At 33.3% G+C, this 17,315-nt stretch overlaps 1 protein-coding gene across 1 annotated transcript in view; it reads right to left on the bottom strand.

The window, feature by feature from the left end:
- Positions 1 to 1,026: 1,026 nt before the first annotated feature.
- Positions 1,027 to 17,315, bottom strand: part of LOC132751923 (uncharacterized) — a gene marked incomplete at its 5' end in the record, with an annotated part of 37,481 nt that continues 21,192 nt past the window's right edge. Inside the window, 3 exons of the mRNA XM_060742142.1 lie at positions 1,027 to 1,778; positions 1,989 to 2,151; positions 8,124 to 8,135. Coding sequence (XP_060598125.1) covers positions 1,027 to 1,778; positions 1,989 to 2,151; positions 8,124 to 8,135 — 927 coding nt within the window. The remainder of the gene's footprint in view (positions 1,779 to 1,988; positions 2,152 to 8,123; positions 8,136 to 17,315) is intronic.

The following is a 17,315-nucleotide window of genomic DNA, read 5'->3' as shown; positions in this document are numbered from 1 at the left end:
TCAACAGGAGGGTACCCTCTCCAGCGGTACCTACTACTCTGCAAGTAAAGCTGCATCCTCACCCTCAGCAGAGTACCAGCCAGGTCCCAGACAGTGGCCTGTGAATCCACCTTCGGCATCAGTCTGGAGACCCCAGGAGTGTGGCTACATAGCGCAGGCAAACAAACAGTACAACTCAGACCAACAGCAACAGCAGCAGTACCATACACTCCAGCCAGCAAGCACCTCCCCTCAGGGTTACATACCTTCTCCTCTACAAACTGCATTCGTCCAACTTTCTTCACAGCAGCAAACAGGAGGTTCATTGCAGCTAACACTGCAGCCGTCAGTCTCCTACGCCTCCAGTTCCAGCGCAGCAGACCCAGCACAAAAACATCGAACCCTCAGATTAAGTGCAACTTGTCGACAATAATAATCAAAGACAGTAACCAGAATCCCAGAGAGAGGTCCATGAAAATAATCAGAGACAGTTCTAGGAATAATCCGAAAAGCAAATTCATACTGTAATTTGCATATAATAAAACTTGTTACCGATATTTTCAGACTTTGTTAATTTTTGATATTTTTTAATTTGAAAAGCTCAAGTTTTCAAACTGTAAAGTCAAATACTACTTTAACAAAGAAATGTAAAATATAACATAACATAAAAGTTACATTTTTATGTTAAAGAAATATGAGACTGTACATTTCGGAAACTTGAGATTTTATATTATCTAATGTTTGGCCTTTGTTTTATTATAATGGAGGGGAAAATAAGTAAAATTAATACATTTTAATAAAAGATTCAAAAACAGCATTAATAATTTCATACAAGATTTACTTCAAATACAATGCAAAATGTGAAAGTAATATATTCGTCATCACAATGTTAGGATGTCTCTTTAACAATTTTACTATCACTGCTTTGTTTCACTTTACTGTCAATGTTTTGCAGGAAAATTACAAAATCATCTTATCTTGCAATGGCACCGAACCTGCCTTTAAGGTAAAGTAGTGACCAAGGTATCTTCTAATTTGCCTCCCCTCCTAGGTTCCAGTGTTCCTTGCCCTCTCGTGGTAAAAATCCAGAAGTACTTTGTCATTTCTCCATGCCCCTTGGATGACATCTTGGTTCTGGTCCTCCAAGTCCATCAGGTTCTTGTGGATAGCTGGATATCTCAGCCTGATCAGATTGTGAAGGATCACACAGGTTGTGATTATTTTTCTGCATGTCTCTGGCCTCTGGTTCATGGTCCTGAGCCAAACTCGAAACTTGTGCGCCAGAATACCAAAGGTATTTTCTACAACCCGCCTGGCACTTGAGAGTCTATAGTTAAATATTCTCTCATGATACTCCATGTTCCTGATAGAGAACGGGTTCATCAGGCTCTTGTTGATTCCAAAAGCATTGTCCCCTACTATGTAGTATGGTACAGGAACGTCGTCACCAGGTAAGGACTTCTCTTCAGGGAGATTGAATATGTTGTCCGGACTCTCCAGGCCTTCCTTCAGTTCTGACCCGTTGTAAATACTGGCATCGTTGCTTGAACCATCATAGCCGACATCAATCCAAAGAAACATATAGTCGGCATCGACCAAGGCCATAAGTACAATGGAAAAGAAGCCCTTGTAGTTTCTGTACATAGAACCAGTATTCCAAAGACATGTCACCGCCACATGCTTGCCATCTAGAGCACCACAGCAGTGTGGAAATTGCCACCTTTTTTCAAACTGCTCAGCAATGGCAGTCCATTCTTCCTTTGTAGTAGGACACTGGATCACCTCAGCAGCAAACTCGGCTTTGATGGCATCTCAAACTTCATTTATTATAAGGGAGATGATGTTTGGAGCTACTCTGAAGTTGTAGGACAGGCTTTTATAACTGTCACCACAGGCCAGGTGTCGTAGAGTGATAGACAGCTTGAGACTAGGAGAAAGAGACTTTCTGCACCATGTGTCCTTTTTCTGTATTCTGCCTTCTATCCTTTGCAGGACCTAATCGTATAGACCTCTGGGAAGTCTTGTATAGTTAAAGAAGGAATTCTCATCTTCTATCTTCAACTCCTTTAGTAGAGTGCTGTAGTGGCCATACTTTTCTCTTCTTTTCTCAGATAGCAATTTCCTGAGCCACACATATCTCGGATTCTTCCTTCGCCTTGGTTTGCCCCTGATCTAAAACATAAAAACAAAATAACATAAGTACATTGTCGAATGCTGGGAAGGCAAATAGCAAGAAATGACAAAACTAAATAATTCAGTATTGTTTTACCTGTAAGAGGCGGTGTTGGACCTGTAACAGCTGCTTATCATGGTTCCATAGGTGTATAAATAGTAGCAATTTTGCTTCCTTCTTTTTCTTGTTTTTTCGTCAAAATATGTCATTGTGAAAATTGTTGTTTATTACTGTAAATAATGGAACTTTTTTGTATTGTCTATAGAGTTGTTCAGTACTGACTGATGAGGAAGATGGTTTGAGGCAAGTCTTTTATACGTCCACCATGATACATTTGATCGAGCCACTCAAATTTATTTTTTCCGCCCACATCGTGGTCCGATTCGATGGCATCGTACCAAAGTACGATGGCGACATGGCGGTAGTGCAGGGGGCTTCACGTAGTCGTGTTGCCTTCCTAAGACATTCGGGCATCTTCGTATTTCCTTCGTATTGTCTTCTTGAGGCGAAAATTGCCAGATGGCAACGATGATTACACGAAGTAAAGACGAATACTATACGATTTGACAAGATGGCTTCACGAAGGCCTTACGAAGCGCAAAATTGGCATACGAACTGAACACGAAAATGAACCTTCGCAATGTCCTCCGGCAATTTTTTGGCATGCCAAAAAATTTAGGAACGCTCACGAAGTTGCTGCAGGAGCCTGAAAATTTAGCCGGGGGTTATACGATGACAAAAGATGCCCTTACGAATGACCCGATGTTATTACGATCAGATCCGAATTTGAACATTTCTTTATTCGTGTGTCCATCTGGTTCCAATTTCGGGACAGTGTGACGCGGGCATTAGGGTTTGGCACCAAAGACTCCTCTATAAACTTTCTTCTATAGGCATACAAGGTTCTTTTCTTCAATGGTTCTCATCTTATCTTGCTGACAGAAAACAAATAGTCATCGTATCAAATTCTTCTTCAATATTTTTAAAAATCAATGCTGGAGTACTTCAGGGGTCCATCTTAGGCCCTCTCCTGTTTCTAATATACATTAATGACATAGTCACTGATATTGAAGCAAACATTCGACATTTTGCTGACGACACTAGTCTCTACATCATTGTCGAAGATCCCAACTCTTCTGCTGCAATATTGAATTGCGAGCTTTCCAAAATTTCTTTGTGCTCTAAAACTTGGCTTGTCTCATTTAATCCCTCAAAAACAGAACATGTCCTTTTATCAAGAAAACGAAACAAAACCCAACACCCTTGTCTAGTCTGTGATAATGTGAATATTTCTAGCGTTAAAGAACACAAGCACCTTGGTGTCATCTTTTCTGAAAATGGTTAATGGACATCACATATAACATTAAATGTTAATAAAGCTTAGGGTATTCTTAGAAGTCTGAATTTTTTTATTTCTAGAGCAGGATTGGAGAAATTATATGTAGCCTTCATTAGATCTTTGCTTGAGTATGCCGACGTGATGTGGGATAACTGTAGCAATCAACTAAAAATGATATTGAATCAGTTCAGCATGAAGCAGTAAGAATCGTCACAGGAGATACTAAGTTTTGCAACATCAACATTTTTATGAGCCACCTCAGATATGATACTCTTGCAGAAAGGAGAAGAAAACACCGTCTCGTACTTCTGTATAAAATGAAAAATGGTCTCGCTCCTGATTATCTCTCTGGTCTGATATCAGAACATTTTAATCAACCCTACACTCTTCGCTCTAACACCAATAATTATCCCATTAATACACTGCAACTCCTATTCATATGCTATTTCTTTTCTTCCGTATACTTTTCGCCAGTGGAATTCTTTACCTGGACATATTAAAAATGCATCCACTGTTAGCACTTTCAAACACAAGCTCAACTACAGAAATATGTCGTCTAAAAAGACAAAACACCTGTATGATTTTGGCAGCAGGAAAAAAAAAAGTAAACTATACACGTCTCATACTTGGATGCAGCTCTTTTAATTTCGAATTACATAGGAGAAATTTAATCTCGTCTCCTTTGTGTACATGTGGTGGTATAGAAACTGTCTCCCTCTTTCTGCTCAGTTGTCCTAAGTACCATATCATACGTCAGCATTGCTTTAACGACCTACTCTGTGCACCAACCCCTAATAATCTTCTTTTCGGCAATGATCGCCTATATATGGACATAAATCAGAATTTGTTCACACTTGTCCAGAGCTTCATTGAAGCATCAAAGCGTTTCGATTCATAATTCCCGACTCAGCGTCCTAAACATCGTATTTCTATGACAAAGTGTGTGACACATTTTTTTATTGTTATTTCTTCTTTTTTCATTAAAAGGGAAAATGAATAAACAAAACAACAAAGTAATACTTTTCGAAAATTTATTAATTTAGATCAAATTTGAACCTTAAAACATGAACTGATCATATAAAGTGAAATAATAAAGACGAAATTCCATCATGGAAAGGAATATATATAAGTGTTATGCTTGTTTTCCAATCCATATATATTGTGATGTAAAAATGTTACATGCTTGTAAAAATTGATAAATAAAATATGTTTTAGTAAACAGTATTCAAGTGAGAAATACTGCAAACCATAAAATTTATTTTAAGTTGGACTTTCCATCTTCAATAATGTATTTTTTTTAGTATTTAAAAAGGGGTATGTTACTTTTGGTTTTCTTGGATTTTCAGTTTCACCAACATAAAGGTAATGTGAAAACATGTTTGCTTTACTGTAAAGAAAAACTCCAGATACCCCTTTGGGAAACATTTCAGACACTGAGCAGGCATCTGACTAGAACCACGGGTCCATCCGTAAACTATCTCAATACAAAAAAGCTAACACCATGATTGGAATTTAATCACAGCAGTAAAGAAAAGATGATTTGAAGTCGGCGACCTTGTATATTTCATCACATTTGCCAAGTGGTAACGAAGCAACCGGATGAGGTTGGACACATATGTACACGTACGACAGACGGACAAATAGCCATCGGGCAAATACGCTCACCAGTTGAGTTGAAATTTAAGTATTTGTGTTATTCATACATTTAACTAGTATATATAACTAGAACTCTGTATGTTCGATGTGTCGCCTTGTAAATAGTATAGTTGCCACTCACTTAAGCATTTTCGTCTTAAATATAGGTTATTTATAAACACTGCAAAGGGCAATAACTAAAAAAATAATAATTCTTTTGTACTGCACCTCTTCTTAATGAGATCTCTCATCCTATGAAGATTCCAGTCCAATGCTTTTATAGTTTAGGTGAAATGGTCGGGATAAAAATAAAGTAAGAAAATCAAATAAGGGCAATAACTCAAAAATCATGGAGTACCGGTTTTTGTGTACTCCACTTCATCTTAATTAGACCTATCATCCTATGAAGTTTCGTGTCCAAAGCTTTTATAGTTTAGGAGAAATTGCCCAGACAAAAATAAAGTATGAAAAATAAAAAAGGGCAATAATTAAAAAATTAAGATGTGCAGAATACCGGTTCTTGTGCACTGCACTTCTTCTTAATGATAAGTTTCAAGTAAATAGCTTTTATTGTTTAGGAGAAATGGCTCGGACAAAAATAAAGTATGAAAATTAACAAAGGGCTATAACTTAAAAAAACAAGAAAAACAGAGTGCCAGTTCTTGTGCACTTCATTTTTTATTAATGAGATCTATCATCATATGAAGTTTCAAGCCCATAGCCTTTATAAATAATGAGAAATGGCTTGGACAAAAATAAAATATGAAAATTAACAAAGGGCAATAATTAAAAAAAATAAGAAGTGCAGATTTCCGGTTCTTTTCACTGCACTTCTGAATGAGATATATCATCCTATGAAGTTTCAAGTCAATAGCTTTTATAGTTGAAAAGAAATGGCCCGGACAAAATTAAAGTATGAATGTATGAAGGGCAATAACTCAAAGATTAAGAAATGCAGAGTACTGGTCTTTGTGTACTGCACTTCGAGTTATTAAAAGAAGCCTGCATATCAAGTTTGAAGTCAATCCGACTTCTAGTGACAGAATTATGCTTCGGACAACGCCGACACCGCTGACAAAAATAACCCCTATATGTCTTTTTTTAAGGCGACACGAAAATAGATATAAATCACAAGGTCTATGCAATAACCTTGCACATTTCACTTCGCTCTATACTATGACATTACTTTCATTTTGAAACGCATTTGAAGAACAGGAAAATAGGTTCATCTGGTCATTTACTTTAATAAACCTTTCTAAATACAAAGGAATAACGTCTTGTAGGTTTGCTTTTTATAGGCATGCTTATATAATGTCGGAATGGGAGTATAGTGCGTTGGTCTCCCGATTCAAACATTATCAGTCTGTTAAATCAGCCGATTTATAAACGAGTGTTTTAAAAATAAGCTTCAAATTTTTCAAAATAAAACTGTTAGATTTATACATGGTATTGGACCTAGAGATGGCGTCAATTATGTTATTCTTGCTAAAATGTTTTTATTTAATGTAGTAAACAGAAATAAGCAATTACGTCTGGATCATGTTTTTAAAATTGTTAATAACCAGTGCCCTTCATATATGAAAGAAGATTGTGTACCTATAAGAGACATTCATTCTTTATTCAACTCGGGCGAATCAGTATAATTTTAGTGTCCCAAGAATTTATGGAAAGGATAATGTTACTTTTTTTCAAAACCAATTAATGATTGGAATTCCTTGCCTACATGCATTAAAAATAATAAGATAGGAAAGTCTAAAGTCTATCCAAAAGAATTTACTGAAACGAATTCTTGAAATTTTATCACATCATTTTTGTATCTACATTTTACAGTTGAAAAAAACTCTTTGATAAGAGAGATGACTGTGATCTTATTATGATAGCCAAATATCCTTATTTAGATGGAGATGTACCCCATGCAACATTTTAAGCGGTATATATATCTCAATAAATAAAATTCACAAGGGCTTGAAGCCATTAAAACAACAATTTTAACAAACGATTTAATTTCATCTCTTGCAAACCTTTCAAACAGGGCTTTAGATATCATAAATAACGGACATAGTTTACTAAATTCTTTAATAGTAATTATTTCGATTTAGTATCAAAATGTTATACTTATTTTAAAGCTCTTCAACAAATAGGGGTTATCTTGATTTATATGGCAATTTGATTTACAATTTTGGTGGGATATTGCATTATCCTATTTTTTCAGCACTTTCTAAAATAATTAAACGTTTAATGAAAAGAGGTTATGAGCTACTCTCTTAAAACACACTGCATCCTTGGTGTTAAACCCTTTGAAAATTGAACGTGACGCTTTCCTGATTACATCTGACGAATCATGTCGAAGACTATGATAGACAGTTCTTAAAACCCTTGGGACTGAATTTTCTAAATTTTCGTTTTCTTACGTCTTACTTCCACGGTCCTTTGTAGATGATAACCATACCAACTTTTAAAATTTCTCTTTGCGGGGATTTACTTTATTTACACTTTATTTTTAAAAGGTACATATTGGGGTTAAGAGTGAGGTTTTGTGCACCATTATTCGGTTTAAACTCCCCATCAGTACTTATGCGTCCGACTGTTCTAAGGCGGCGTTCCTCTGTATTCCTCAGATATATGTTCTGTTTATTGTTACATACATTTGTGATGACACTATTGTGTCACTTCTTGTTATTTCGTCTACGGTAAGTTCTTCCTTTTCCCATAGATTTTTTTTTCAATACGACTATTATTGCTAACGTTATGTAGGGGAAATCTGAGTAGTCATTTAAAAGTCGTTTCTGACCAATCTACCAAGTTTTATAACAGTTTTAATTTTAAATATGTAATATTATTAGGTGACATAAATTGAAATTAATAAATGTGCTGGGGCATATTGAACAACATTAAAATTTACGTATCATTTTAAATAGTTTATTTGTTTTTGCTTTTCTAATTTTTCAATCAATGATGTCCTATTAAAAATTAAGGTTTAAAAAAACACAATCTTACCCCTGAAGGTTTCTGAAATAAAAAAAAAATAGAATCATATACTTTTACAAAACAAACTAAGATTTAAAACGGCTGCCATTCTACGTATAAAAATAAACTAACGATATATTATAATTATAAAAGCAAGACAATTTTTAACAGTAAATGTTACATATTTTTGTTTCATAATAAATAGCATCAAAGTGCTTTCAATCCCTTATCAAAAGAATAAATAAATTTTAACACTTTTATTTCATACAACGGTATACACAATAAATAAATAAAGTGCATGCTTAAAATTTTCTTCAAAAGAACAATATATTACCGTTTACGTTCCAGTTCAATTTGCATTTGTCACAGGTTTTATAGCAAACTGATTGAAGAACAAAAATTACAATCAAGATTATAAAGTATAATAGTGTGTTTAAATGGGAACAGAGGAATTAAGTGATAGAGGATCTGATTAAAATGAACATATATTATATATATTGCGTTCTAAAAATCAATACTTTATAATGTACATGTATCTTTTCAGTTAATTAAATAATAATTATACATAATTTTCTGAGCAAACTGTCTGTTTGCCTGTAAAAAAGGAATAAAAGACAGCAGTTGCACAAACTACCTTTAACCTAAATGGATCTTACCTAGAACAGACATCTATACATTACATAGTTTATAACAAAGTGTTAAACTAGCTGATTTCTGTATCTGTTGTAAAACTATGATTGAAAGATAAATCATGAAGATATATAAAAGACTACTTAAACATGTTGGCTTCATAATAAATTTATAATTTTAATATAAAAGAAATGAACAAACGTTTGTTTACCATTCGATTTAAAGAAACATGATGCTGTTTTTATTGAAACGTATGTATACTGAACAAAAAAAGAAACTTCCCTTGTTTTTAAGTGCAGATATACACACATATGAGAATCAGGGTTAAAGTAGATTAAAATAGTATTTTATTGCAATTTAAGTGAAATATCTTGCTGTAGGTTTATTCAAAAAAGTGAAATGGTAGTTAAAATGCAGAAGGGGTTGTCCAACAAAATTACAAATTAATATTGGGTATTAGGCACAAGCGTTATTCTATTTGGGGACCAAATGTCGCTTTTCATGGAATGGCACAAGCGTGTCACTTCTAAAGTCCCATGATAACCGCCATATAAACACATCTATGGATGTTTAAATAAATTCTGAATTCTACCATTTCATATTAAATGTTGAATGCTGCTTAAAACGGTTCTAGGAGGGTTTGCTCTTTACAGTACCGTCCATGAACAGACCCAATCAAACCCAGCCTGCAACATTTTCAATTTTGTCGTTTCGGACTCTCTTAAGAGGTTTATTTTTCTGTATTTCAGGCAAGTCTACCATTATTTTGAGTTTCGCTGTGACGTTTATATTATTTGCAAGCTTTTGATGTATGATAATCTTTAGAATGTTTTATTTATGAACCAATATTGTTCATCAGTCTTTATCTTTCACTTGAAATTTTATTTCGTGTTTTATTCATTTTACCATTCTGGAAGCCAGTGTCTTTAAAAGTATGAAATACTCGGTAAAGACTCGTATACAATTAAATCAGTTTAACTTCGTCATTTGTTCAATAATATATATTAATTAATTCGGAACCCTTTATCAGAGCTGCATTACTGGTACTGGTACTGGTACTGCAGTATGTACTGCAGCGATTTTGCAAGTACTGGTACAGAAATTGAATTACTCTTACAAAATTTTGCTACTACTGGTACTGGTACTGCATTACTGTCTTAAAAAGTGGTACTGCTACTACTGCATTACCCAGTACTTTTGGTTTTGATAAAAATTTAAAGTAACATCAATTTTTCTCATAAAATAAAGCTGTAAATTACATTACTATATTTTATTTTTGTGAAAAAGTATGTTATCAAATCTAAAGATAATTTGCTGCAATATTCCTTCAAATATTAACATAGTATTCATCATAAAAAGCACCAAAGACTTTAAGTAAAAATGTAATTAAGATAAAAAAGACTCAATAACTCTTTACCCTAAAATAACCTTATTAAAATATTTTATTACTTTGTATTTACTAGTAAAAGAGCAAAATAAACACTAATTAATTTCTTCTATTCTAAAAATTCGCATTTCAAGTGAAAAAAGTAATATTGTTAGCACCATAAAAAGTTGTAATTTACTTTGGTATAAATTGAACAGAGGTGTGAAGGTGTGAAGGGCAACAGAAGACTGTTTTGTTGTAAATGAAAGATGATTGCATTGTATTACAGTTGACTGGTTACTAAACAATTAGATATGACATGAATATATGTTGTAAATATTGTTTGTAAAAAGTATGTTAAAACTATAAAGTTGTAAATATGCTATGTTAACTGTAAAGTAGCACGCCTCCAGATTCATCCTAATTTTCATGAAAATTTTGAAAATGTATTTAAAGGTAAAATATTGTTAAATGAACAAAGAAAGTACTTGACGCATTACAATCGGCACAAAAAATCCATGTAAATTACCAAAAAGAGGTCGAAACTTGCATTAATAGCCCCTACTGCGTTAGTAACACAGTAGAAATATGGTGATAAATACGACAAAGTACAGACATTAATTGAACATAAGATATAAATTATCACTTGAATCTTTAATTTGTTTACTTTTCTCAAAGTTTTAGTATTTTTTTTCCAAGTTTAATTTTCTTGAAATATTTTTGGTCATCTTGAGGCATGGCGCAGCTTTAAAGTTGATTATGATTCTATTTATTTGCTGAATAATATTTGCAATTATTTGTTTGACACTGTATTTATTCAAACTTTGATGAATATATAAAAGTAATGGTACTGATACTTAATTACTTCATGAAAAAAAGTACTGGTATTGCAGTACCGAGCTAAAATCTAGTACTGGTACTTGTAATAGTACTGCATAATTTCCCAAGTACTGTTACTGGTACTTAAGTACTACACCCTTAGTATTGATGCAGCTCTGCCCTTTATATAGCGATTTAATTTTAAAAACCCAACTTTTCTGGTGCTTCCCTTTAATACTTTTGTTGAGCCTATATTTTCCTGCCTAAAATATAATTATATTATTTCAATCAGACTTTATTATGTAAATATATATGTTTTATATAATATACTTTTTTCCAATCTACCGCGATTGCATACGACAAAATTTAAACAAATCAATTTAAAACTTTTCCTACACCACTTTTAGGAAACTTCAGACTTTGGTAATATTTTACCCTCAATATGCCATTTTTGATAAAAAAAATATTAAACCAGGGTGTCGGGGGAGGGGGGGGGTTAGCCTCTTAAGCCCCTACCCCTCGGTAGATCCGGACTGAGTCATTAAGTTTCATCTTTACCATTCAAAAAGGCCATAACAAACCTGTTAAACAGTTAGTTAAACATCTGTAGGAACTTAACAGTTACAATCTCAATTATGATTTTTGTGTGTTAAAAATTGAAAACTGCATTTATAGAGATAATTAATGAAAAACTGTATAAACTGGAATATATTTTGCTGAAATTTAGAGGGTAAATTGCTAAGTAAATATGTGTATTTTGAACCTAATGCTATATTATTGTTTCATATAAGGCAACGATTCGGTCATACTTGATGATGCAGTTATAAGCCTGGAGTGCGTTCACTAAGTTAAACGTTCTAACGTTATCGTAACTTGAGTTTGAACGTAAGTTTTAGCGTAAGTAGATCTTACGTATTAATTTGCGTTACATTAAACTACAACTCGAATACACGTATTTTGCTGCTTTTAATGCTTCCGAGGGATCACTTTTTATCAGATATTGATATAGTTACAATGTATGTGTTCTTATTCTATTCAATCATTTAACTTCCTAAGACATAATCATAATTATATTGAACTCATATGTAAAATTAATACAGTTGAATCACTATATATATTTTCGCCTTATAATTTAGGGTTTTCTTTCTTTATTTCAATTAATAGGGGTTGCCAGAGGTTTTATGACTAGCTTTTAATGAAACCGACAAACAAAGAGGACAAAGATCAACCGACCGAGAGTGAATACCGACATACACCAATACACCAATATGGGAGTCGGACAGGCACATGGGTCGGCGCCATAAGCTCTACGGCAGAATTCATTGCGACAACTGTGGACGCAATAATCACATGACGGCTCAGTGCAGACTTACAAATGATGTTATAGATAGCAGACGATTATGGATTGAATCAACCCCCTGGCCGACGAGATGGAAAAACTGAACTATATAGACATATGCATTATTCACATTTTGACATTTTTATATAATATCCATATGACAATATTTATAATAATTGAATTTGAAAATAGAAAACTTTGTTTTTGAAAGAAAGGATAGCAATTGAAAAAAAAAAGAATCTCTTTGGGTAAAGATAACTACCCTAATACAAAAACGTTTCCAGTAAACTATGTATATCGCCCTCCAAAAGTACATCAATCATGGATTGATGAATACGAACAGCAATTCGATGAAATTTATTCTTAATATTCTGAGTTATATATTTGAGGAATAAGTTTAATAATACAAAATGGTCCAATTCAGGCAATTCATTGAAACTCATACAAGAACAGCTAAAACTAGAGTAACAACTATTGATCATATTTATGGCAGTGTGATTTGTCATACACATGTCTATAAATGCATTGAAAGTATTTTATTCATTTATTTAAATGAATAAACATGTTGAATATTTACTTATATTTTATAACATTATACAAACTTACAAAAATAATATATTATATTACATTAAAATCAATTATACAAACTTACTAATAAACTTCATTTTTATTTAGATGGCTTTATATAAACGTTTGTTTGCGATATAACCATCGCCTAGCGGGGTGGAGCATATAGGACTGAAGCCCCATAGACAGCCTGACCTAAATAGAAAAATTCTATCAAAGACGGCGTATTGGCAAAAACTGGCTTAAGATAAATGTACGTCACTTAGTCCATGTATATTTGAGCCTGGACCCCTGCCGAGTTTCCTGTCAGTAAAAACACTGTATGTCTTTAGGATTTTTTCAACATAATGTTTTTGACTCAGGTCATGCAGACGCTTTCATAGATAACTCTTGGTCAGTGAAGAGGCATATTAAGCGTCTAAATGATACTGAGTAGTTAAGCTTAAGAACTCTTAAAGTAGATCGAAATACATGTGCAAGTTAAATTAGTAATAGCCCCCCTCGAATGTGTAAGTTTTATTTATGTTTTTGAATTTTCTGCCAAGTCATTCCATGTATGCTTTGTTCTATTGTTTAACGACAATGAGCAACGACGAATAAGATATATATGTGTTATATCATTTTCAAAATTATTCAGCAGTGAATTTTAATTCAATTGTGATATCGTGGCTGATATTAGATAAAGAATATTGAATAATGCTGTAATTTTTTTTTAACCTGGAGAATAAACAAAAGGTTAGATTATTTAATAAGACACCGTACAGAAAAAAAAGATCAAACTAATAAACATGTTAAAGTATGTATAATGAACGCCCACTCTAATTTATGTTAAAGAGCCCCAAGGTGCTATCGGTACGTATCCGGTGCGGCACATCCTAAGGTTGTTATGCAATATTACGTTGTGAAAAAGAGTCTTTTATAAGTGCGCTTAGATATCATAGCAATGAACTATATTGTTGCCATGAGATTTGATATATATTGAATACATATCTATTGATTTAAAGGTCACGAAAGATAGGAGGAAAATGCGAAAACATTGTCGATAAGATAATTGTCGAAAAAACGATTAATATCAACTAATGTATAAAGATAAACTTTATCTATTACCCTAAGCGCTTAAGTATTTCTCAATAACTGTTGTGTTGAAATACTGGAATTCCAATCAAGAAAATCCTGTAAATATAATTTGGAATTTACCCGTATCGCCCAATTTATAAAAAGAGTGGGGCAGTCTTGTTATATTTCGGCAGATTTATATCTTATCCTAAACATTTTCAAATCAGTCACAATTAGTATAATCAAAGCACAGAAGGCGCTGAATTTGTTTGGGTCTCAGAATGTCAGAAAGGTGCAGCTTGTGAGATTATAAAACAATTTGTTTTTGTATAGTGCCACCAATGCTTTCCAGCGTTTTAATTATAGTAAATTGGCTATAAGACTAATTGCAACACTGATATTCAATTCAATGTTTATTTGACTTAAACGATTTGAAAAAAAGAGTTGCCTTAACTGGGATTTGAACTGAAGACCTCTCGCTTCCTAAGCGAGCGCAGAAACCCCTCGGCCACGGTGATTTTATATGTTAACGGCCTGAAGAAAACCATATTATTCTTAGTTAGGGTTTGTATCTGCTGGGCCGGGTGGGGGCTGCGTTCATTGAATTTTTGTAACGACGCTAACTGTTGTTTAACACTTGTGTAAATAATCATGGCGCTTACTATAAGCATGTATATCTATAAAGAATAAAACAATTTTAGAAATCTTTGACCATTCGGGAATTATTTTGCTTGAAAATTAATCCGTCTGTCATGTGACAGTCCGTCTGTCTAATGCAATTAACAGCATTAGAGTCTGAAATTTCGCTACCATTACTTGTTTGGTCTCACGACCCAAACAAATACAAAACATAAATCTTTTGAATTATGCAGTCCATACAGCTAATCTTGATAATGAAAACATGAGCATTATGCTACTTTAGCTACACGGAGAGCAGTTTCCATATCACGTAATATTAGATAGTAAAAATCAGACAATAATTTACAAAATTCCGATGTATTGTACCTCGAATGTCATTCATTTATTCTTTGCTAATTTGTAATATGCAGGACTTTATCGGTACAAAAAATCCATATCGCACAAAAAGGCATATATTCAGAATATTTCACCGCCATTGGTAACGTATTTTTGGCATGCGTTTCAACTTTTATTATTCCTTAATTTACATAATATTTATTACTGCGTATTGTTTTATGCATATCTAATCAAAATAAAGACTGAAAAAGTTTTATTTGCGCAGTCTTCGCCGTTGAAAGTTTAATGTGCGCTTCGATGTATCAGCCAAAATGCGGTGTTCCTGAAATAATACGAATTTGCATTTTATTCCGCGAAATAAAATAAATCTTGTAAATTATAATATCATACTTTTCTTTTAAATACCAGAATAAGCAGTTAAAGTCTATCAGCATTTAAAACACCAACAACTATTTCTATGATACAAGAGAAGATTATACTCCTTTATTCAAGCGGGTATGATTTTCTATTTATGTAGTGTATTCCCTGGTGATACATGATGCTGAATTTACTTTTTTCTTTTCTAGATCACTCCCAAAAGCATATATTGCTCGGCATATCCTCATGTTGTATTTTTATTACCTTGAGTGGAAATAAAGTTGTCTGTCCGCCTGTCAGACTGTCTGTTTTCAGTTACTTCATTAAAAAAACAACAAAGCAAAACGGAACGTTGAAATATATATAATTTATATTGTTTAAGGAATACATTAGAATTGACATTTTACATTAGTTGTACAATCAGATAATATACCGATAAACAGTAGACGACGGGACCATCACTGATAAACGGACAGGTATATGTTTATCTTAAAATATGCCCGTGTCCCTACTATATGGTTTAATTTTGTTTTGATAAAAATATCTTAATGAATGCAGCAAAACCGACTTTTTTGTATTGTCTTAGATATACATGTACTTGTATTTTTTATGACTGACAACCGGCCTGAGGTGTCAAAAAGTTATCTTTAAGTTTATGTTCGTCTCTACACTGTAGTGAATATCTTATAGATATATCTTAGTGACTAACGTCCAGTGTAAGAATTGAACATTTCATTACCGCGCACTTTTCACCTAGTAAGGTATGTATTATGTTCACTCTAACGAATAAAGTCACAGATATATCTATGAATACATTTATTTATCGTAAACTATACATGTGTCCCTACAATACTATCTATGTTTTCATATAGATAATCTAGCAAATAGGGCTACTCTTAACAATTAAACATTATAAAAACACCAATTTTATTTGTTTTTGTCCGAATTTTCTAAAGCATACATTATAAACAGGAAAGGCACCTTAAATGCATTTGTATCCTGAAGTATACATTCATCCCTACAGTAAAGTGAATATTTCATACAAATACTCTAAATTATAAATAACGTTTTGTATAATAATTGAAGGACATGATAAAAAATACTGCTTTTATTCGCCTCGCGCATTTTGATCTATACATCATGTTTGTGTAAAAACGATTATTGGCAAACGGACAGATATATCTTTGAATATAAGATATACATATTTTCCTACAATATCGGCTATATTTGAAAGCGATATCGTTATGCCTTTTAATGAAAGAAAGTAATAATATCTCACCTTCTCCATTTAATGTCGGTAGTTAGCAGACGACTTTTTTTAGCAATACTATAGTATAGTTTAATTACTACTACCTTGCGTTTTTTGAGCCGCGTCACGACAAAACCAACATGATGGGTTTGCGACCAGCATGGATCCAGACCAGCCTGCGCATCCGCGCAGTCTGATCAGGATCCATGTTGTTCGCTTACAAACTCTATAACAAGTAGAGAAACTGATAGCGAACAGTATGGATCCTGATCAGTCTGCGCGGATGCGCAGGCTGGTCTGGATCTTTGCTGGTCGCAAACCCATTATGTTGGTTTTGTCATGACGCAGCTCAAATATCGCAAGGTACCCTGAATTCTTAGCTCTGTCAGATGGTTTTTCGTCCATTTAAATACTATTGTACGAGATAAGGTTACAGAAATGGCGTATTGTAAATAAATGACCATGCATAGTTACTCCCCTTTGAAAAATGATCGTCATTTACACTTCACTTTTTTTTGGAGGGGTGGGGGTGTTATGAATAAAAATATAAATATCAGGTCAAAGGTTTTAACACTTATAAATTTAGCTACATTTATTTTAAGTTTTTGTAAATTAAAATGAAATGTAAACATTTGTCGATAAGCACAACCATTTATAATAGCTTTTCATTAAAATGTTCGATTTACGTTCATTATCGGTTTCATATAGTTTAAGACGCTTTTTAAAAGTATAGATGAGTGATATAACCTGTAATGGAATTGTCTATGCATATAAATACCCGTGTTTTATTGTAGAAGGCGTCGAGTTTTGGGTTTCGGGGAGAGCAAATAAATATATGATTTTTGTAACTTTGATAGCTCCCTT

This window comes from Ruditapes philippinarum, unplaced genomic scaffold (genome assembly GCF_026571515.1).
Source record: "Ruditapes philippinarum isolate M1 unplaced genomic scaffold, ASM2657151v2 ctg2651_1_1_1_1, whole genome shotgun sequence".
Taxonomy (NCBI): Eukaryota; Metazoa; Mollusca; class Bivalvia; order Venerida; family Veneridae; genus Ruditapes; species Ruditapes philippinarum.
This window is presented reverse-complemented; position numbering and strand designations above follow the sequence as displayed.